The 19,050-nt window shown below is 36.2% G+C and overlaps 1 protein-coding gene across 1 annotated transcript in view; it reads left to right on the plus strand.

Moving 5' to 3' along the window:
• The window catches only part of LOC114025125 (24-hydroxycholesterol 7-alpha-hydroxylase), a 114,768-nt gene that overhangs the window by 31,772 nt on the left and 63,946 nt on the right, over positions 1 to 19,050 (plus strand). The window contains 2 exon segments of the mRNA XM_027838465.1: positions 10,428 to 10,535; positions 17,785 to 17,875. Coding sequence (XP_027694266.1) covers positions 10,428 to 10,535; positions 17,785 to 17,875 — 199 coding nt within the window.

A 19,050-nucleotide genomic window follows, 5' to 3' on the forward strand; every position in this document is an offset into this window, starting at 1 on the left:
TCTCTCCACCCAGAAACAAATAATCTAATTATTTTATTCATGGTAGCAGAAAGTTGAACAAGAAAACAGATCATGATAGCCACCTTGCTTACGAAGTTGCGAAAGTTTCTGTTTTATATCCAGATGGGGATTAGTCTAGTTTTAGCTGAGACCCTGAATTTTGTGCTAAGAGCTCAAGGACAAATCACACACATGAAAATAATATGCCAAAATTCACAGGCAGGACAGAGTTCTGGTTTCTAAGGTAATAGTTGAAATTTCCCTAACAGTAAATTATCTCAGAATAATGTTCTTTTTTTCTGCTTTGGAAGGGTTAGGACACTACTGATCATTTGAACTGAGCAAAGTCAAAATAGGTTTCAATCTGCCATAATGAAATAGGCAATTTTTGCACTTCTCACATTAAGTAATAGCACTGGTGCATCTGTCTTCTACAGGGAAGACTTCAAAAGCCCCACTGGATGTCTTTTATGAATCGATTCCATTCAAAATTCATTATCACTTTGTGTAGGGCTCTATGCTAATTGCTAAGGATTCAGAGACAAAAATAAGACAGCACCTGCTTGAATTCTACTGTGATGTTTACTGTAATTATCTTTGCAATTTGTTTTGTTTTAGGTCTAGCTGAAAATTTTGGCAGATAGGAAACGATCAAAATGAAGAGAATTCAGTTGATTGACTTAAGGGCTTGAGTAAGAGGATCCATTAAAAATAGAATTGATGAAATGGTGAAATGGGCTGAGAGGGGCAAGGGCTTCTGAGGAACATGGCTGCTGATTAAGTTTTGCAGTTTTCTAAGTTTCACTTTACAACTATATCCAACCCGGATCCCAAAGTATTGAACATGTGCACAGAGCATGTTGATATTGTCTGTGGGGTTATAGATAGAACCAAGGGAGTAAAAATGGTAAGGAATGGCCTTAATGATTAATTTTATACTTATGTATTGTTTTCTCACAGCTCCTCAAAACTTACCTGAGTGACAAATGCCAATAAACAGATTATTTTTTTCCTATTCAGATTGGAAGATATCTGCAGAAGTATCAATTTCTTTTTAAATAGAAATTAGTCTCCAAATCAAGAAAAGCTATCAGAGTAAAATATAAACATTCTCACTTGACTTTGGCTAATTTTCTTACCTAATTCTCTTAAATAGAAGTCAATTTAGGTCATCATAACACCTCACATTTAGATAAAATTTTAAGGTTTTCAGAATGTGTGACACATTATTTCATTCATTCTGAGGTAGGTACTGTTATTGTCACAAGACAGCTAGGTGGCACAGTGGCTAAAGTGCCAGGCCTAAAGTCAGGAAGACTCATGTCTTGAGTTCAAATCTAGCCTATGTGACCCTAGACAAGTCATTTAACCCTGTTTGCCTCAGTTTCCTCATCTGTAAAATGAACAGGAGAAGGAAATGGCAAACCACTTCAGTATCTTTGCCAAGAAAACCCCAAGTGAGATTGCAGAGAGTTGGACGTGACTGAAAAATTACTGAACAACAATATTCTTGTTATTTCTATTGTTCAGGTGGGGTAACTGAAGCTCAGAGAGGTTAAATGACTTACTGAAAATTACACTTTGAATACATATGACACTAAATTCAAACCCAAGTCTTTTCTGACTCCCTAGTCCTGTGATCTGTCCACCATACCACTGTTCCTCATACAATGTTCTCATTATATTATTGTATAAGAAACCTGACCAATCATCAGTTAGCAGCTGGACAACTCTTTATTCCTATGTGAAAACATTCCTTTTGTAACCCATTTGTCTTGAAAGAGTGCCTTAAGAACACAGAAAGTTGGAAGTATTCAGGCTCCTTTCCCTCTGCTGCCCTTTGTCCCCAAGTTGACTACTTCTTTTCTAGTCATACAGCATTGCACAATCTAAAACTTTTATTTTTCCTTCATAATATTACATTTTCTGTATACAATTAGTTTAGAGTAGGGATTCTTTTTCTCATAGCTCATAAGCTATCATCAATTAGATTCAAGGAATGATCAATCAGTTATTAAGTGCCTACTATGTGCTGGGATCTATGCTAGATGCTGGTGATACAAAGACAAAATTGAAATAACCCCTGCCCTCAAGAACATATGCACATGTATAGATATATTCAAAATCCATATAAAGCAGATACAAGATAATCTTGGAGAAAAAGGCACTATTATTTGAGGAGAACAAGAAAGGCCTCATTTAGAAAGAGACTAGGGCCTGATGTATAGATAATCTCCATAGAGATGTTAATTGAATTCATGGGAGCAGATTAAATCACCAAGTGAAATAGTGTAGAGAAAAGAGACAAAGGGCTCAGGATAGAATCTTAGGGGCCATACTAACAGGGGACATGAGATGAGTGATGATCCAACAAAGAAGAGGACAACCAGAAGAGAGCCATGTCATGTCACAAAAACCTAGAGAGTATGCAGTATGAGAGTATGCCCAATAATGTCAAATGCTACAGAGAGGAGAAGTAGGATGAGGATTGAGAAACAATCATTAGATTTAATGATTAAGAGTTCCTTGATAACTTTGAAGAAGCCTGTTTCAGTTGAGTGATTAGGTCAGAAGTCATATTGCTGCAAGTTTACAAGAGAATATGAAAAAAGGAAATGAAGGCAAAAAATAGAGAAAGTTTTTTTCTCCCCAGGGAGTTTGAGAAAGGGATGTAGGATAATAGCTAGGAGGGAACCATAGAATCTAGTGATTTCTTTTTAAATGATGAGGTGTCTTGGGTACATTTATAGGCAACAGGGAAAGAACAAATAGATATAAATAAAATGATTATAAGGCAGAAGGAACAAGACAGAGAGCCAAAGACAGAAAGAATGAAGATGATGATGATTGTGGGCTGAATTTGCTAGAGAACATGGTTGGGGGTGTGATGGAGGTCACGTTGGAAGGGTTGTTCTTGATGAGGAGCAAGGCCATCTTTTCATCAGAAACTGGAGTAAAAGGAAGAAAATGGGGTTGATGTCAAGGAGTAGGGAGATGAGAAAAAGGAGTGAAGTATTTCTACCAGCGTTGCATGGAATTTGGAATTTTAAATTTGTAGGCTTTTTGTACAAACTCATTTTCTTTTTTGAGGTTTTACTAAAATCTGATAATAGATTTTAGACTGTTAAAACAGACCATATTTTAAACTCTTATGAGAAACTTACTATTTTTCATCTGGTATTATTTCTGTTCTTTCTCAGTGGAATTTACCAGTGGCCTTATTTTGTAGTACCCATTTTTAATGAAGAGACCTATTGTCTTATAAAATGTAGAAGTTAATACTCGCTGATAGATCATCACTGCACATATATAAGGGGCCAGATCTGTTCTGTACTGATTATACCAATTGTGTGTGGTATACCCTCTGAGAGAATACTGAGATACCAAAGAAAGAGGAACCCATACCAGTTTGGTTATTAAATAGGTTTTATTGGGGTTAATTGGGTTAATTGAGGGAGCTTACTCATAAGAAAACAGTCGTCCTGGATGGCAGCAGGACAAAGTAAAATGGATCCCCGCATCAATCCTAAGTTAGGACAGTATTATATAGAAACAGAAACAGGAAAACAGAAGGTATAGTGCCAGGGATGGCCCAGGGTCATGTGCAAGTTCTCCCATGGGATAGTTGGAGCTTCATTTACTGTTTAAATTTACTCAAGGTAGTTTACAGTCTCTGTGAAGTCATAGGTCACATTCCCAGGCTCTGGCTACTATTATACAACATAGGTTTCATCAAACTAGCTAAAGAGAAATCTCAGAGTGATGTTTAAAGATAGTTATAGTTAATTCTCATATTTTGTCTATACATTTGTCATGTATGGATGACAGTGTGGCTATGTGAACTGAATAATATTAAAATGTGAATAATCAATATGAAAACTTTTGAGCTTCTGCCTTGATTACTACATCAGGGGGTTAGGGTGAGCGCTGCCACCTCCAAGAGAGATGGTTGGGTCTGCATGGGACTGGCTTCAGCAATGGGAGAAGGAAAGAGGAGAGTGGGAAGCATGCTCTAGTACCTACTCAGAAGTCAGGAAGACATTAAAAGAAAAAGTAGAGAGCTTTACATCCAATCAATTTAAACCCTGGTGGAGGGTGTTGATTTGATTATGCCTTGCAGCACCTAAGAGTCTAAAATAGATATATTCAGATTATGGAATGATCGAGAAAAAAAATCAAAGACATGCTGATCATTGATCCAATATGACAAACTCTGAAGAAGAGTCAGCCCTGGTGTTGGTCATCAGATTTAATCTATTAGTGAATTTTCTTATCACTGCTGTTGGAACATCCTGGTGAATCCTACCACCTTGAACTGTGGATATAGTTTCTATCAACATTGTCTAGCTTTATGGTGGGTATCCTCAAAAAAAACAACAACAACAACAACAACAACAAAAAAAAAACAGAATGCTCTGAGTGCTAAGAGAAATGGAAAGGTTTGCCTAAATATTCTGCTCGGAGATGTCACTGAAAAGTTATTTCCTGATGCCATCAAAGGGAGATTAGAAGACATTCAGCAAGAACAGCCTTTCAAGCTCATTTTTCCAAGAAAAGGAAGTAATTGTTACACCAGCGGTTAATACTATATTGGCCTTACTGTGTCCCTGCATGGGGGTTGCGCAGTTTGCAATACCAGGTCACCAGGTGGTTTTCAGGCATGTCTGTATTGTTAGTCCATCAGCACAATGTGAAATAATTGTGGTTCCTATTTTTCCTCTATGGGTGCTCAAAGATCATCTAATCCAATTCTTTCACTTTACACTTGAGGAAATTGAGGCACATAAAAATGAAATGACATGCCCAAGATCATTATAATTAGCTAGTGGCAGAGGTTGAATCAAGATTCCTGACCCCCAAAACCAATAAGTTCCCCTTGATATCATATACTCTATACATGTACATTTTTTTTCATTTTATACTGCAATGTTTTTAATAAATATGAAGCTCTTTATACACAAAATCAAAACAGTTAATGCTTGTACAATTCTCTGGCACTTTTATTTTTCAAACAACTTAGGTTGTAGGTATGACAGAAATAATAGGTAAATTTCATTTAAAACAATTTAATTTTTTTCCCATTTGATATAGACTTCAGTTATACCAGCCATAGGATTCAATTTATATCCTTATCTCCTGTAGCAAATTTTATGCTGGTAACAGGATCTAAAATAAGAATACTGTGCATTGTATGCAATTGTGTAATTTCATTGTCCAAAATGAACATATTTTATTTATTCATACATGATTTTTGATTTGCGTTTTCATTGGTATCTGGAATTCCTAATGAGAAAAGTCATTCTCTTAGTGCAAGTTGGCACTTCTCTGCAACTTCCATTCTTAGAGTATTGCCTGGGGCACTGAAAGGTTGGATGAGTTACACAAGGTCACCCCATCAGTGTCTCTCAAAGGCAAGACTTGAACCCAAGTCTTAATGACTCTAAGACTGGTTCTGTATTGACTGTATCATATTAACTTTCTAAATTTGACTTTAAATAAAGATTAGGTATTAGAGATATATTACAAACAACTTAAGTTATTGAAAGTTTTAAAATCCATAGACTCAATGAAGACCCTTAATATAATTTACCTAAGATCAAAGACTTTAGCATTAGAGCAACATTTAGAGATCATTTAATCCAGCCCCCTCATTCTTATAGGAGAATAGTTAGAGGACAAGAGAGATATTGCTCAAGGTCATTCATGTAGTAAGTATTAGCACAGTCAAAATTTGCAACCAGGTCTTCAGACTCCATATCCTGTGTTCTTTCCTTTAAACCAGCAGTTCTCAAACTTTTTGGCCTCAGGACCACTTTAAACTCTTAAATATTATTGAAAACACTGAAGATTTTTTTCTACATGTGGATTATAGCTATTGATAAATTTTTAAATGTCAGTTTATTAATTCATTTAAAATTAGTAGTAATAAATATAAAAATAAATAAAAAAATATATAAAATTAGTAGTAATAAATATAAAAATAAATAAAAAAATAAATATAAAATTAGTAGTAATAAATATAAAAAATATTTATATTAAGATAAATATTTTTATGAAAAATAACTATTTTCCAAAACAAAAAATATTGGAAAGTAGTGACCTTTGTTTTAAAATATTTTTGCAAAGTTCTTTGATGTCTGGCTTAATAGAAGATGGTTGGTTTTTCATCTCTACTTCTACAATTCAGCCTGTTATTGTTCAGTCATTTCAATTGTGTCCAACTCTTCATGACCTCATTTGGGGTTTCCTTGGCAAAGATACTGGAGTAGTTTGCCTTTCTTTTTCGAGCTCATTTTATAGATGAGGAAACTGAGGCAAACAGGGTTAAATAACTTGCCCAGATTCACATAACTAGTAAGTGTCTGAGGCCAGATTTGAACCTAGGAAGATGAGTCGTCTTGAGTCCAGGCCCAGCACGCTTATCTACTGTACCACCTCGCTGCCTCTCAGCCTGCTGTGATATGTTGTTTTGGTTGAAGTATGTAAAAAAAAAAGAAAAAAATAAACCAGCCTCACTCAGATAGTAGTTGGAAGAGGGAAGAGTATCTTAATAGCGTTTTCAGATAATTATTGATCATCTTCTTTGATATTATACTAAAACTCCGCAAGTGATAGTTTCTTAAAGGTTAGTTGTAATGTGGACTCTCAAGCCACATCAATGAATTTTTCATTCTCTGCTATAATGAAATCTATTGATCTATTTTGTACTCCAAATGGGTCTTTAACCCATGCCTGATTTTGTAACATCGTTGGTATTTGGGAAAATATTTGTTCACTAAGTTATGCAGATCTTCCAAATATTGACACGTTTCATTAAACAATATAAAAAATTTCATTTCCTAGTGTAATTTTGTTTCAGTATTAAGATCAGAAAAAAAATTAACATTGGGAAGCTGTCAGGCTCACAGTGGCAGACATAAGTTTTCCAAAATTCTAGTTTTCACTTGAAAGCTCAGATTTTATTATTGGCAACAAATGCTGTCATTTGTTTTCCTTTATGTGACAGACTTACTTTGCTCTTTTTAGAAAAAAAGTCTGTCAAATACTCGTCTGAATAACCATCATTTGTCTCTTAGTTGTTCTTTCAAGTAAAAATGGTGTTCCATGAGCAAACTGGCCGGTTCAGCTTGCAGCTCAACCCCACAAATGCTTTTCCTTAAGACAACCTTAGGCAGTTAAGTGGCACTATGGTGCACACAGTGGTTGGCCTAGAGCCAGGAAAACTCATGATGTTCCTAACTTCAAATCTGGCCTCAGGTACTTACTATTTGCGTGACCCTGGGCAAATTATTTTAACCCTGTTTGCCTCAGTTCCTCATCTGTAAAATGAGCCAGAGAAGGAAATGGCAAATCACTCCAGTATCTTTGCAAAGAAAATCCCAAATGGGATCAGGAGAAGTCGGATACAGTTAAAAAATGACTGAACAGCAAGATAACCCTTCTACTTCAGCATGTAGCAGAAGGCTTTGTATATACTTCTCAATTTGGCACACAGAATATTAAAAAGACATGTACTTAAGATTTAATAAAATGAACAACTTTTATTGTTTCACAAGGACATTATTAAGGGAAACTGGATTTTTTAACAGCAAGTGGTGGTGAAGAATACAATGATTACCAGTAGCCATTTTTTTGAGGCAGCTAGGTGGCATAGTGGATAGAGTACTGGGTCTGGGGTAGGGAAGACATGAGTTCAAATCTGACTTCAGACACTAGCTGCGTGTCCTTGGGCAAGTCACTTAATCCTGTTTGCCTCGGTTTCCTCATCTATAAAATAAGCCAGAGAAGGAAATGACAAACCACTCTAGTATGTTTGTTAAGAAAACCTCAAATGTGGTCACAGAGAGTCAGACTTGATTGAAAACAAGTCATTTGTTTGGTGCCACTGCCTCGATTAATGCTAAGACACCAGCAGTTGTACCTACCATTGCTTTTGTTCCATCAATGCAAACATCAGTACTGTTGTTCTGGGATAAGCCATGAGATTTTTTTAAAAAAAAAGTTATTCAACACCTTGAATATTTCAGTACCACTTCTATGTGTTGTCAAGCATTTCATATAAAAGAAGATCTTCTTTGGTGATGAAATAGTGTTGATACTGGATGGATACAAGCAAAACACTGAGTCTAACCACATCTGTAAATTCATCCATTTGTGAGACAAAAATGCAATTCTACGGATGAGATATTAACACATTCTCCATGTTTGTAGCTAAGTTTTTAATTTACAGGCCATATAGCCTCTGGAAAATTCCACTGTACACTCATGAAAGATGGTGAAAAAGGCAAATAGCATCTTAGTATTATAATGGAAATAGTTTTGACTTCACAGAACCCCTATCGAAAGGGTCTTGGGAACCCCAAAGCATCTATGTACCACACTTTGAGATGGACTGCTTTAAACCATGAAGCTAATCCACTTTGTGTGTTCCACATTGTGTATGTGTATGTCTGTGTGCATATTAATAATAGAATCATCAATGAACACATTCAGGTATGCAAATGCAATTTTAAAAAATAAATGAAAGATATTTGGATTTGGAAGCAGTGAGATATGGGTTGACCTACCTCTATACATTTTAAACCTTAATCTATAAAATGAGATGATTTGATCAGATAAACTTTGCGGTGCTTTCCAGTTCTTATTCTATGATCCTGCACAAAATTGTAAACTTTTATTATTTGTACTTTGTTAAAAAAAATTAAGTGCATATTTACTTTAACAAAATAGTAACACAATCATCCTGTCTTTGTCTTTTTCTGATCTTTTTTCCTTCTATTAATTTTCCCCAGACTTTTTTAGTGTGTTAAATACATAGCTTGTTACATACGCAGTGTGTGTATTGTTTTGTTCCTGCTTTCATGCTTCTGCACCTCTTCATAGATGTCATTCCATATTTCTTTGTATCTATCATAGTTGCCATTTCCTATGACACAGTAATAATCCATGGCATTAATACATCACAATTATTCAGCTATTTCTCAATTGTTAAAGTACACATGAGTTGTTTTCAGGGTCTTTTCTGTTGTTGCTATGATGAATCATGCTACTAGGAATTTTCCTGTATAAATAAACTCTTTTTTGTTGGTAGTTACATACATAGGGTATAGTCCCAGCACTGAATTGGATGACTGGATCTAAAGACATGGATGGTTTTGTAAATAATTTACATTTTCATAATATGTTGTGAAAAGAGTACAGAGTCAGGAAATATCTGGGCTGAACTCTCATTCTAATATTTACTGACTGTGTTATCATAGCTGGTACCTTTCCTTCGAAGGCTACCTTCCATCTACTCTTTTATGTACCAATTTATGTAAGCATTCTCTCTCCCATTAGAATGTAAAGTATGCTTTTGCTTTTTTTGTGTGTACTCAGCTTTTAGCATCTACGCTTAATAAATTTGGGACATTTAGTACATTTAGTATAGTGCTTAATAAATGCTTATTGATTGATCATGGACAAGTCACATCCTTTCTGAATCTTAGATTCTTCATATATCTTTTTTTTTGTGAGGCAATTGGGGTTAAGTGACTTACCCAGAGTCACACAGCTAGTGAATGTTATGTGTCTGAGGCCGGATTTGAACTCAGGTCCTCCTGACTCCAGGGCCAGTGCTTTATCCACTCCACCACCTAGCTTCCACAAAAATAGTATAAGATTTTTTTGTTTGTTTGTTTGTTTGTTTTGGTGAGGCAATCTGGGTTAAGTGACTTGCTCAGGGTCACACAGCTAGTAAGGGTCAAGTGTCTGAGTCCAGATTTAAACTCAGGTCCTCCTGACTCCAAGGCCAGAGCTCTATCCACTGCCCCACTTAGCTGCCCCTTTCATATATCTTATCATGCCTGTCTCACAGTATTGTTGCATTAAATGAGATATTATGTGCAGAATACTTTGGAAACTTAGAGTATAATGTAAGTGTGAACTGTTATAGTTATTGTTGGTAATAATAATGTATTTGAAACCAAATGGTTTCCTATGTATAGTGTGTGGATCTCTCGATCTTTATTATGAAGAGTTCTAATTCTTCCAGACCTAGGGAGAGGATGCTTTCACTTTTTGCTCCTATCTACTTCAATAGAGCAACCTTAATGTATTGTCTTGGACAGAAATATTCTGCTGAGCAGAGCAGGCAGCATTCAGAGCCAGCACAGCTTTTTGGACATTATTGGAAATAGAGACACTGGCATAATGTCCAAATAGAGAACCTGGGATGTTGGTAGGCACTGGGATTTCTTTTGTGTGTTCAACAATTTGCTGCATGTCTTTTGCTGTCTACAAAGAAAAGAACTGGGTTAATCATGCTTCATTATAGTTCATAAAATCTGCTTTGTTGTGTGTTTTGAATGCTGAGCAAAATATGTACAATTTTTCTGTTCCCGGCAGTCTTTGATATCTGAAGTTTTTAATCTGTTTGTTTTGAACAGACATTGGTGCAGCTGATTACCAACACCTTAAGGCATGGAGCAAAACAAAATAAGGCTCCCAATTATGCTGTATTGCTGCTTTGGGCTTCTCTGTCTAATGTTATTCCTGTAAGTACATACATACCTACATATATGTATTAAATAATCATGAATGAATGAACATTTGTTGTTGAAGAAAGAGAAATGTTTCTCCTCGCCCAATCCACTTGACTTTTTACCATCATCTTGCTTTACTTTTCTTCTTACCAACGTTTTTGGTTTATGGCAAAGTCTCCAACAATAAAATCATCTTTTGGTTGCGTAAGTAACAACAAACTATAAGGAAAGAGGGAGAAGGGCATGTGAGGAAGGGCTGGTGGAGAAGGGAAACAGAGTATTCTCCTGTGTTTAATGTGTAAATAGTACTTGCAAAATGCAAGAAACTGATGCTTCTTGACAGAAAAATAACAATGATAACAACAACAATAATCAATAATAACAACTAACATTTAAATATGACTTACTATGTGCCAGGCACTGTGTTGAGCACTTTATAATTATTATTTCATTTAATCTTTATAACAATCCTAGAAAGTAGATGCTATTATTATCCCCATTTTACAGATGAGGAAAGTGAGGCAAACAGAGGTTAAATGATTTGCTTAGGGTCACAAAGCTGGTAAGTAAGGCTGGATTTGAACCCAGGTTTTCCTAACTCCAGGCCCAATGCTTTATCCACTGCACCATCTAGCCAAAAGAGAGGTATATTGGCTAGGTTAGTATAGAAAGAATAGTGCCATAGAGTAGTTAGGAAGCCATTTCTGGAGGATTTCAGCGAAAACTGATCAGTAAAATAAAACAAGGCCTCACAGAGCTGGACGAGAGTTTAGAGGTCACTTGGTTTGTTCAGTTGTTCAGTCATATACAACTCTTCATGACCCCATGGACCATAGCACATCAGGCCCTTCTATCCTCCATTATCTCTCAAAGTCTATCCAATTTCATGTTCCTTGGTTCCATGACACTGTCTGTCAATCTCATCCTCTGCTATCCCCTTTTCTTTTTGCCTTCAATATTTCCCAAAATCAGAGTCTTTTCTAATGAGTCTTGTCTTCTCATATGGCCAAAGTATTTAAGCTTCAGCTTCAGTATTTGACCTTCCAGTGAATGGTCACAGTCACCTAGGGTAGCCCTCTCATTTACAGATGAGAAAACAGGTCTGCACAGGTGCCCAAAGTCACAGAATCACAGAAATGGAGAGTTAGAAGGGACCCAAGCAGCTCTCTACTCCAATCCACATACATAAGAAAGTCTCAATAAAACTTACCAGCCACTGCAAGATGACCTCTAAGAAGGGGGAACACACAAGCTCTTGCAGCAGTCCCTCCCACTTTTGAGGAATTCAATTGTTAGGAAGTGTTTCCTGACATCAAACTCAAATTGGAATTGTGAATTGTTCCAACTATTTTGGAGAGAAATCTGAAATTATGCCCAAAGAGTTATTAAAATGCCCTTTGACCCAGCAAACCACTGTTAGGTTTATTTCCAAAGGTGATTATGGAAAAAAGAAAAGAACCTATATGTTCTAACATGTTTATAGTAGCTCTCTTTGTGGTGACAAAGTACTGGAAATTGCAGGAATACCAGTCAATTGGGGAATGGCTAAACAAGTTGTGGTATATGATTGTGATGGAATACTACTGTGCTGTAAGAAATGATGAACTCAGTAATCTTAGAAAAGCATGGAAAGACTTGCATGAAACAATGAAGATGGAAATGAGCAGAACATTTTATACAGTAACAGCAATATTGTTTTAAGAATGACTTTGAGCAAATAAGTCATTTTGCCTGTTAAGAACATCCAAATTAATTATAAAAAACATGAAGAAACTATTGCATTTAGAGAAGGAACTGATAAAGAGAAGTATATATAGAATAATTTTACATATATATATTCATATTTGTATCTAGTGGTAGCCATCTCCTAGGTATGGGGAGGGAAAAAAAGAAAAATAAATTTACATGATAACTCTATGATATATTTAAAGGGAATAACAATTTGTAAGCAATAGATTTGCAGTCTCAAGTACAATTATCTTTTTTTATTATAATATATTATGGAAATACTTCTTTTATTCCATAAATTAAAAATAAAATAGATAAATGTGAAAAAAAATGGTCTCTTTATAATTTACAGCTATTGCTCCTGGTTCTGTCTTCTGGAGTCAAGCAGAATTAGTCTAATTTTTCCTCCATAGCCTATCCAATAATTGAAGACAGCTAGTAAGTCCCTCCCAAGTCTTTCTTTCTCTACACTTAAATATGCCCAATTCTTTAACCAGTTTTCATATGACAAGTATTCAAGACCCTTCACCATTCTGCTTGTCCTCTAGACACCCTCTAGTTTATCAGTGCCTTTCTTATATTTATGGTGCCAAGAACTGAAAAAAAATCCTGTAGATAAAGAAGTGTGTTAGGAGATTACTATTTGTCTTTCATTCTCAAACAGTACCAATGGCATCAGGAGGGTGATATCTTGACTTGGAAATGAATTGGATTTAAGTGAGGCAGGGCTGTGCAAAGTCATCAGCCTCATTTTCTCCTCCAGAGTCAAATGGTACAGGGAGACTATCACCTTTCTTTTCCTGGAAGCTTAATACAGCTCCAGGTTGTGTTAGTTTTTTGGACTTCCAAATCATGTTAAGCTAGTAGTCCACCAAGATTCCCAGATAGTTTTCACCACAACTGATGTCTAATCATGTCTCCCACTCCTGTTTTATACTTGTGAAGTTTATTTTTTGTTCCATAATCAAAGCTTTACATTTATTCATTTTGAATTTCATTTTATGAGATTTCACCTAAAGCTATAGCATGGGGGTTCTTCACCTGGAGTCCACAAATCTCGGAAAGGTATGTGGATAAATTTCAGGGAGTCTATGAACTCAGATAGCAAAACAAAACAAAAAAAAAACTTTCACTAATGTCTCACTGACACTTACAGTGTAATAATATTCCATTACACTCATATACCGTAATTTGTTCGGCCATTTCTCCATTGATGTGCTCCTTAGTTTCTAGTCCTTAGTTATAATAAAGAGAGCTGATGTAAAGAGTTTTGTACACATATGTCCTTTCCCTCTGTCTGTGGTTTCTTTGGCTATAAGCCTAATAGTGAGATTGCTGGGTCAATGGGTCTACACAGTTTGGTGACTTTTTGAATATAGATCCCCAAATTGCTTTCTAAAGTAGCTGGAGCAGTTCATAACTCTGTCAACAGTTTTCCTGTAGCCCCTCCAACACTTAACATTTTCCTTTTTTTGTCAGCTTGGCCAATTCAATGGATTGTTTCAATGTTCATTTCTCTAATTATTAGTGACTTGGAACATTTTTTCATGTCCTTGTTGAGAGCTGGGATTTCTTCCTCTGTGAACTGCCTATTCATGTCCTTGGCCCATTCCAATGTTCACGTGACCTATCTGTGCCTGACCGATGGCTGAGCCTTTGGAGCTTGTATTGGTCTGATCAGCCACAGTTGGACACACTGTACCTTGACCTCAACGTAGTGATGCCATTTTGACCATCTTCAAGAAGGAAGGATAACAACCAATTCACTTTCTTTAACTATGGGGAATTGCTTTTGTCCTTTAACAACAACAATAACAACTGTCATCATTTGTGTAGCACTTTAAGGTTTGCAAAGGGGTTTACAATTTGTTACCTCATTTGATCCCTACAACAACCCTGTCAGGTTGATACTATTATTATCCCCATTTTACAGATGAGGGAACTGAGACTGAGAGATGCTAAGTGACTTGCCCAGGGTCACACAGCTAAGCATTTATGTTGAGTTTAGATATTTCTGTTTCCAAGTTCAATACTCAGTTCTCTATGTCACCTAGCTGCCTCAAGTCCTTCAGCCTCCATGGGTCTTAGTTTCTTCATTTGTGAAATAAACATGGTACTTTCCAAATCCTCTGCCAACTCTGTAATTCTTATTTTTTTCTAATCTATAAAGTGCATATAAAAGAAAACCCTTAATTATGTTTTTACCAGTTAGCTTAATTATCTATAAAATTGCTTCTGTTTTTTTTTTGTCACTTTGTATAAAAAGGTCCAACTGTTCCCCTTCTTGGAATTCTAAAGAAAAAGAATGGGGAAAAATATTCAGATGTGAGTAAAGCAAAACTCTTCAATGAACATGAAATGAACATAGTAATAATAGCAGTTCTTCCTCTTTTGACCACAGAGGGGAGTACTTGGCTCAATTAAAATTGTATATTTTATCCCCCATAAAGTAATATAAAAAAGAGCAACTCACAATATCATCATCTGAACTTTTTCCAGAGTGATTTCTCATGGAAATGAAAACCACTTCTGCTTTCCTAAATTACCCTTTCAGTCTTCCTTTCTTGAGAAATGTAAAAGACAAAACAAAACACCATTTTTGTTTTATAGCTGATAAAGTTTTCAGAAGGTCTTTTTTTAACATATAGCAAAAAGAGCACTAGACTTAATAGTTAGAAAGGCTGGATTTGAGCCTTGCTCTCTGACTCTTAGGCTAGATAGTTGTAGGCTTAACATAAACTCATAGATTTACAGTTATCTTATGCCTTAGAGGATATCTAGTTCAATTCACACCTGAACAGGAATCTGGACAACATTCCTGACAAGTGGTCATCCACTCCCTACCTGAAGACCTCCCAATGAGTGTAACTCACTAATTTCTGAGATATTTCTGGGCAGTTCTGTTGTTAGGATGTATTTCCTTATATAGAACCAAAATTTGACCCTCTGTATTTTTTGCACAATAGTCATCGTTCTACCTTCTGTGGCCAAGGAAAACAAGTAAAATCCCTCTTTTGTGTAACCCTTTAACTGCTTGAATACAGCAGTCCTGTCCTTCACTCTCAAGGTTTCTTTTCTCCAAACTAAGCACTCCCAGTTGTTTTAACCAGTTCTTGATTATCATATTTTAGTGTCTCCTCATCAATTTGCTTATCTTCTGGATATGATTCTACTTGTCAATGGCCTTTTTAAAATATGATACCTAAAACTGAAAACACTTCAGATATCTTATGATCAAGGGTAATTTCAGTGAGACTATAATCTCCCCTGTTCTGGATTTTTGGGGGGTAAGGAGAGGGATAAAGGGATGGTCCAGACTTATGATTTCATTGGTACAAGAAACTCCCAGACGAGACAATTCTTGGTTCCTGTTCTGCAACTTGTGGTCTTAAAAAAGCGACTTGCCCAGATATTGTTGTTCTTTGTCCTTTATTTTTTTCTTTTTTCTTTTTCTTTCTTTCTTTCTTTCTTTCTTTCTTTCTTTCTTTCTTTCTTTCTTTCTTTCTTTCTTTCTTTCTTTCTTTCTTTCTTTCTTTTTTTTTTTTTTGGCTAGGCAATGGGGTTAAGCAACTTGCCCAGGGTCATATAGCTAGTAAGTGTTATGTGTCTGAGGCCGGATTTGAACTCAGGTCCTCCTGATTGCAGGGCTGGTGTTCTATCTACTGCGCCACCTAGCTGCCCCTGTCCTTCATTTTCAAGAGGACCAATGACATCATGGGGTGGTGTCTTGACTCCTGCGTGAATTGGATTTAAACAAGGCAGAGTTGCACAAAGTCGTCAGCCTCATTCTCCCTTCCATAGTCATCAAAGTCAAGTGGCAGGAGAAAAGTCAGGACGACTGGTACTGGCTGGGGATCCAGTGCATGACCTTGGCATCTTCGATGCCTGACCAAGCTCTAAGCATTCCACACGGCCTGCTTCAGCTGCCTTCATGACCATTGGAACAAATTGTCCTCATCCACCCATTCTGCCAGGGGGAGTCTTCACATGCTTGGAATAGACACCACCCTAACCCACCAACGGGTTTGAGACCTGTCAGTTACCCTCAACCTCACTGAGTCCTTCTGCTGAGACTATTTTACCAGGGTGTGGCTGGTATGCATGCTATGGCTTTTTGGAGCCATAGCTACGAATTGGGTGAATTAGACAGACACCTGAGTATGTAGCCATTATGTTTCAGAGGAAAGACTTAAACACAGATTTTCCCTGTCTCTAAGATCTGCCCTCTATCTGCTGTGTCAAACTGGCTGTCTCATTCTAGATCCTCCAATTCTGTTAATACAACCTATGAGCCCCAAACTTCCATGCCTCTTCCTGGTGTGGGGGTGACCTTGGTTCTTGAAGGCCATGCCAGGAGAACGCATGTTTTGTCAGGTCCTACTAAGCTGGAAAGACTTTGTGTCTGAGCCCAGTGGCAAACCATATTTCTCTTATCTGAGGATCAGCTTAGCTACATTCAGATATGTTTTTAACTTTTCTGAGTTTCAGTTTTTTCATCTGTGAAATGGGGATAATAGTTGTACTATGTCTATCACAGCAGAAAACCATAAGTAAATGTGAGCTATATCTAAATACTATAATAAAGTATATCAATATAAATTAGAACAAAGTATTATATGATGTTATAAATTATATAAATTATAACAAAGATTATAAGAAAGTATATCAACATAAGATGCTAGTATTTTATCAAGGAAGAAGTTACAGTTGACATTAAATTCAAGACAGGTAATCTTTCCAATTACAACAGTATCCTGCTCTGATGGTCATATTTTTGGACAAATTTTTAGAAATTCCATTTTCAGGTCTTAAAAATTAGTACAGTTTCTAAAGTATTATATTAAAATATGTTTATGGTATCTAAAATATAATGTGGTTGGCTAATTGTGTCTATATACTGCATTTAAGCCTTGAAAAATAAGGGTTTTTTTTTCCCTTTCAGAGTATGTGTTAGATAACATATGTCTTATGATTTTCTATTTTTGAATGTGTAAGTTGTGGCTATACTGTTAGGAGACTGATTACAGCTCATAGGATTTAAAGATGAAAGGGACCTTAGATACCATCTGGTTCAACTTTCTTACTTAACAGAAGACGAAATAGATGTAGAGGTTCAAGTGACTTGACTAAGGTCACACAAGGAGTAAGTAAGTAGAAGAGTCCAGAATCTGAATCCATGTTCTGTGACCCTAACTCTCCTGCTCTTTCCTTTCTACCATTATATGAATTTCTTTCATGCCTTGTGGAAGCCAGTCTTATTATTTCATAGTTACACACTGTATTGATACAGTGGTACAGTGGATAAAAAGCTGGGCCTGAAGTCAGGAAGACCTGGGTTCAAATGTGAATTTATACATCCACTACCTTTATGACCCTAGGCAAGTCACTTAACCTCTATTTGCCACAGTTTTCTCAACTATAAAATGATTATAGTAATAATAGCAGTTTCCATGCTGCATATTAAATCCTCTCCACCCCACCCTGGAGCCATTACAATTTCAGTTTTTAATCTACTTTTTTTTTTCTTTTGAAGGTTGTATATTGGACTGTTGTTTATGTTCTTTATAACCCTTCTGTTTACGAGAATATTATGGAAGGCATATCTTCTGTGTTTGGTGAAGCAGGTACAAAACCATAACTAAATAACAATCAAAGACTTGGTGGTGGAGGTGGTGATGGTGGTGTCTTTATCTTATTTTTTAAGTTTCATATGCCATTTTGTTTTGTCACAAGAAGCACAACCCAGAAAACCCCTGAACAACTGGGGGCAGTATGGCATAGCAGAAAGAGGTCTGGACCTAAGAGGGTAGATGTTTAAGGGCTACCTCTGAAGCTTTCTACTTGTGTAACTCTGGGGAAGTCACTCTCTTCTGTGCCTCCATGTCTTCATTTATAAAATGAAGGCATTAGATGGCCTTTGAGGTCCCTTCTGGTTCCAGCTGTATCATCCCGTGACTATTGTCCCCAGAATATTACCTGAGAGCTTATTACAATTGATAGAACTTGTCACTCTGCCTTTCAGTCCATTGACGGTTAACAAAAGGGAAAGATAGTTGGTTTAACTTTTCTAATGTGATATCATCTATCATTCTTTATGTGAGTTTTGTTGCCTCTTAGTATATAATCCTTATTTACAATTTACATTATTGTAGCCATAATGGGTAAATTGTTTCTTTATCTCTGCTTTTTACCCTCTGCTTTACTGTAAACAGGTCTTCCGTATTTCTCTGAATTCTTCGTATTTTTTAGTTCATATGACACAATGATATCCCATTATTGAAGACCTATTTTTATAAACTATACAATCAAATGAGATATATTGGTAAAGCACTTAGCACAGTGCTTGGCACATAGCAGGCACTATCTTTATACTTATTCCCTTCCCTTTCCCCTTTCTCCCTTAAGGGTGCCTTTCACTTTTGGTAAATCTGCATGCTGAAAATGTTACTTAAAATTCCTTATGCCTTTCTCCACAAATTTCCTGAAAAAAAAATAGTTTTCAGTACTTAAGTCATAAAATAATATCTGTTTCAGATTGCAAATTGACCTAGTTCAGTTATTGTTTTGTATTCTCTTGCCTGAAATTAGGGCCTGAGAAAATCTCCTTTCTTTACATGGCCATGGTATGTGAGACGGGTCCAGGGTTGGGCACAGTTGCCATTATATCAGTTTAAGAAAAAATATTTTAAGTTTAAAAGATCAATTTCTATGCTCATGTATGTAGTAAATGAGCATTGTTCAGTTCACATTTGAAATAAAAAAATAACTTATGCTATGAAAAAGATATACTACAAAGAGA

This window comes from Vombatus ursinus, unplaced genomic scaffold (assembly GCF_900497805.2).
Source record: "Vombatus ursinus unplaced genomic scaffold, bare-nosed wombat genome assembly UNPS02014826.1, whole genome shotgun sequence".
Lineage (NCBI taxonomy): Eukaryota > Metazoa > Chordata > Mammalia > Diprotodontia > Vombatidae > Vombatus > Vombatus ursinus.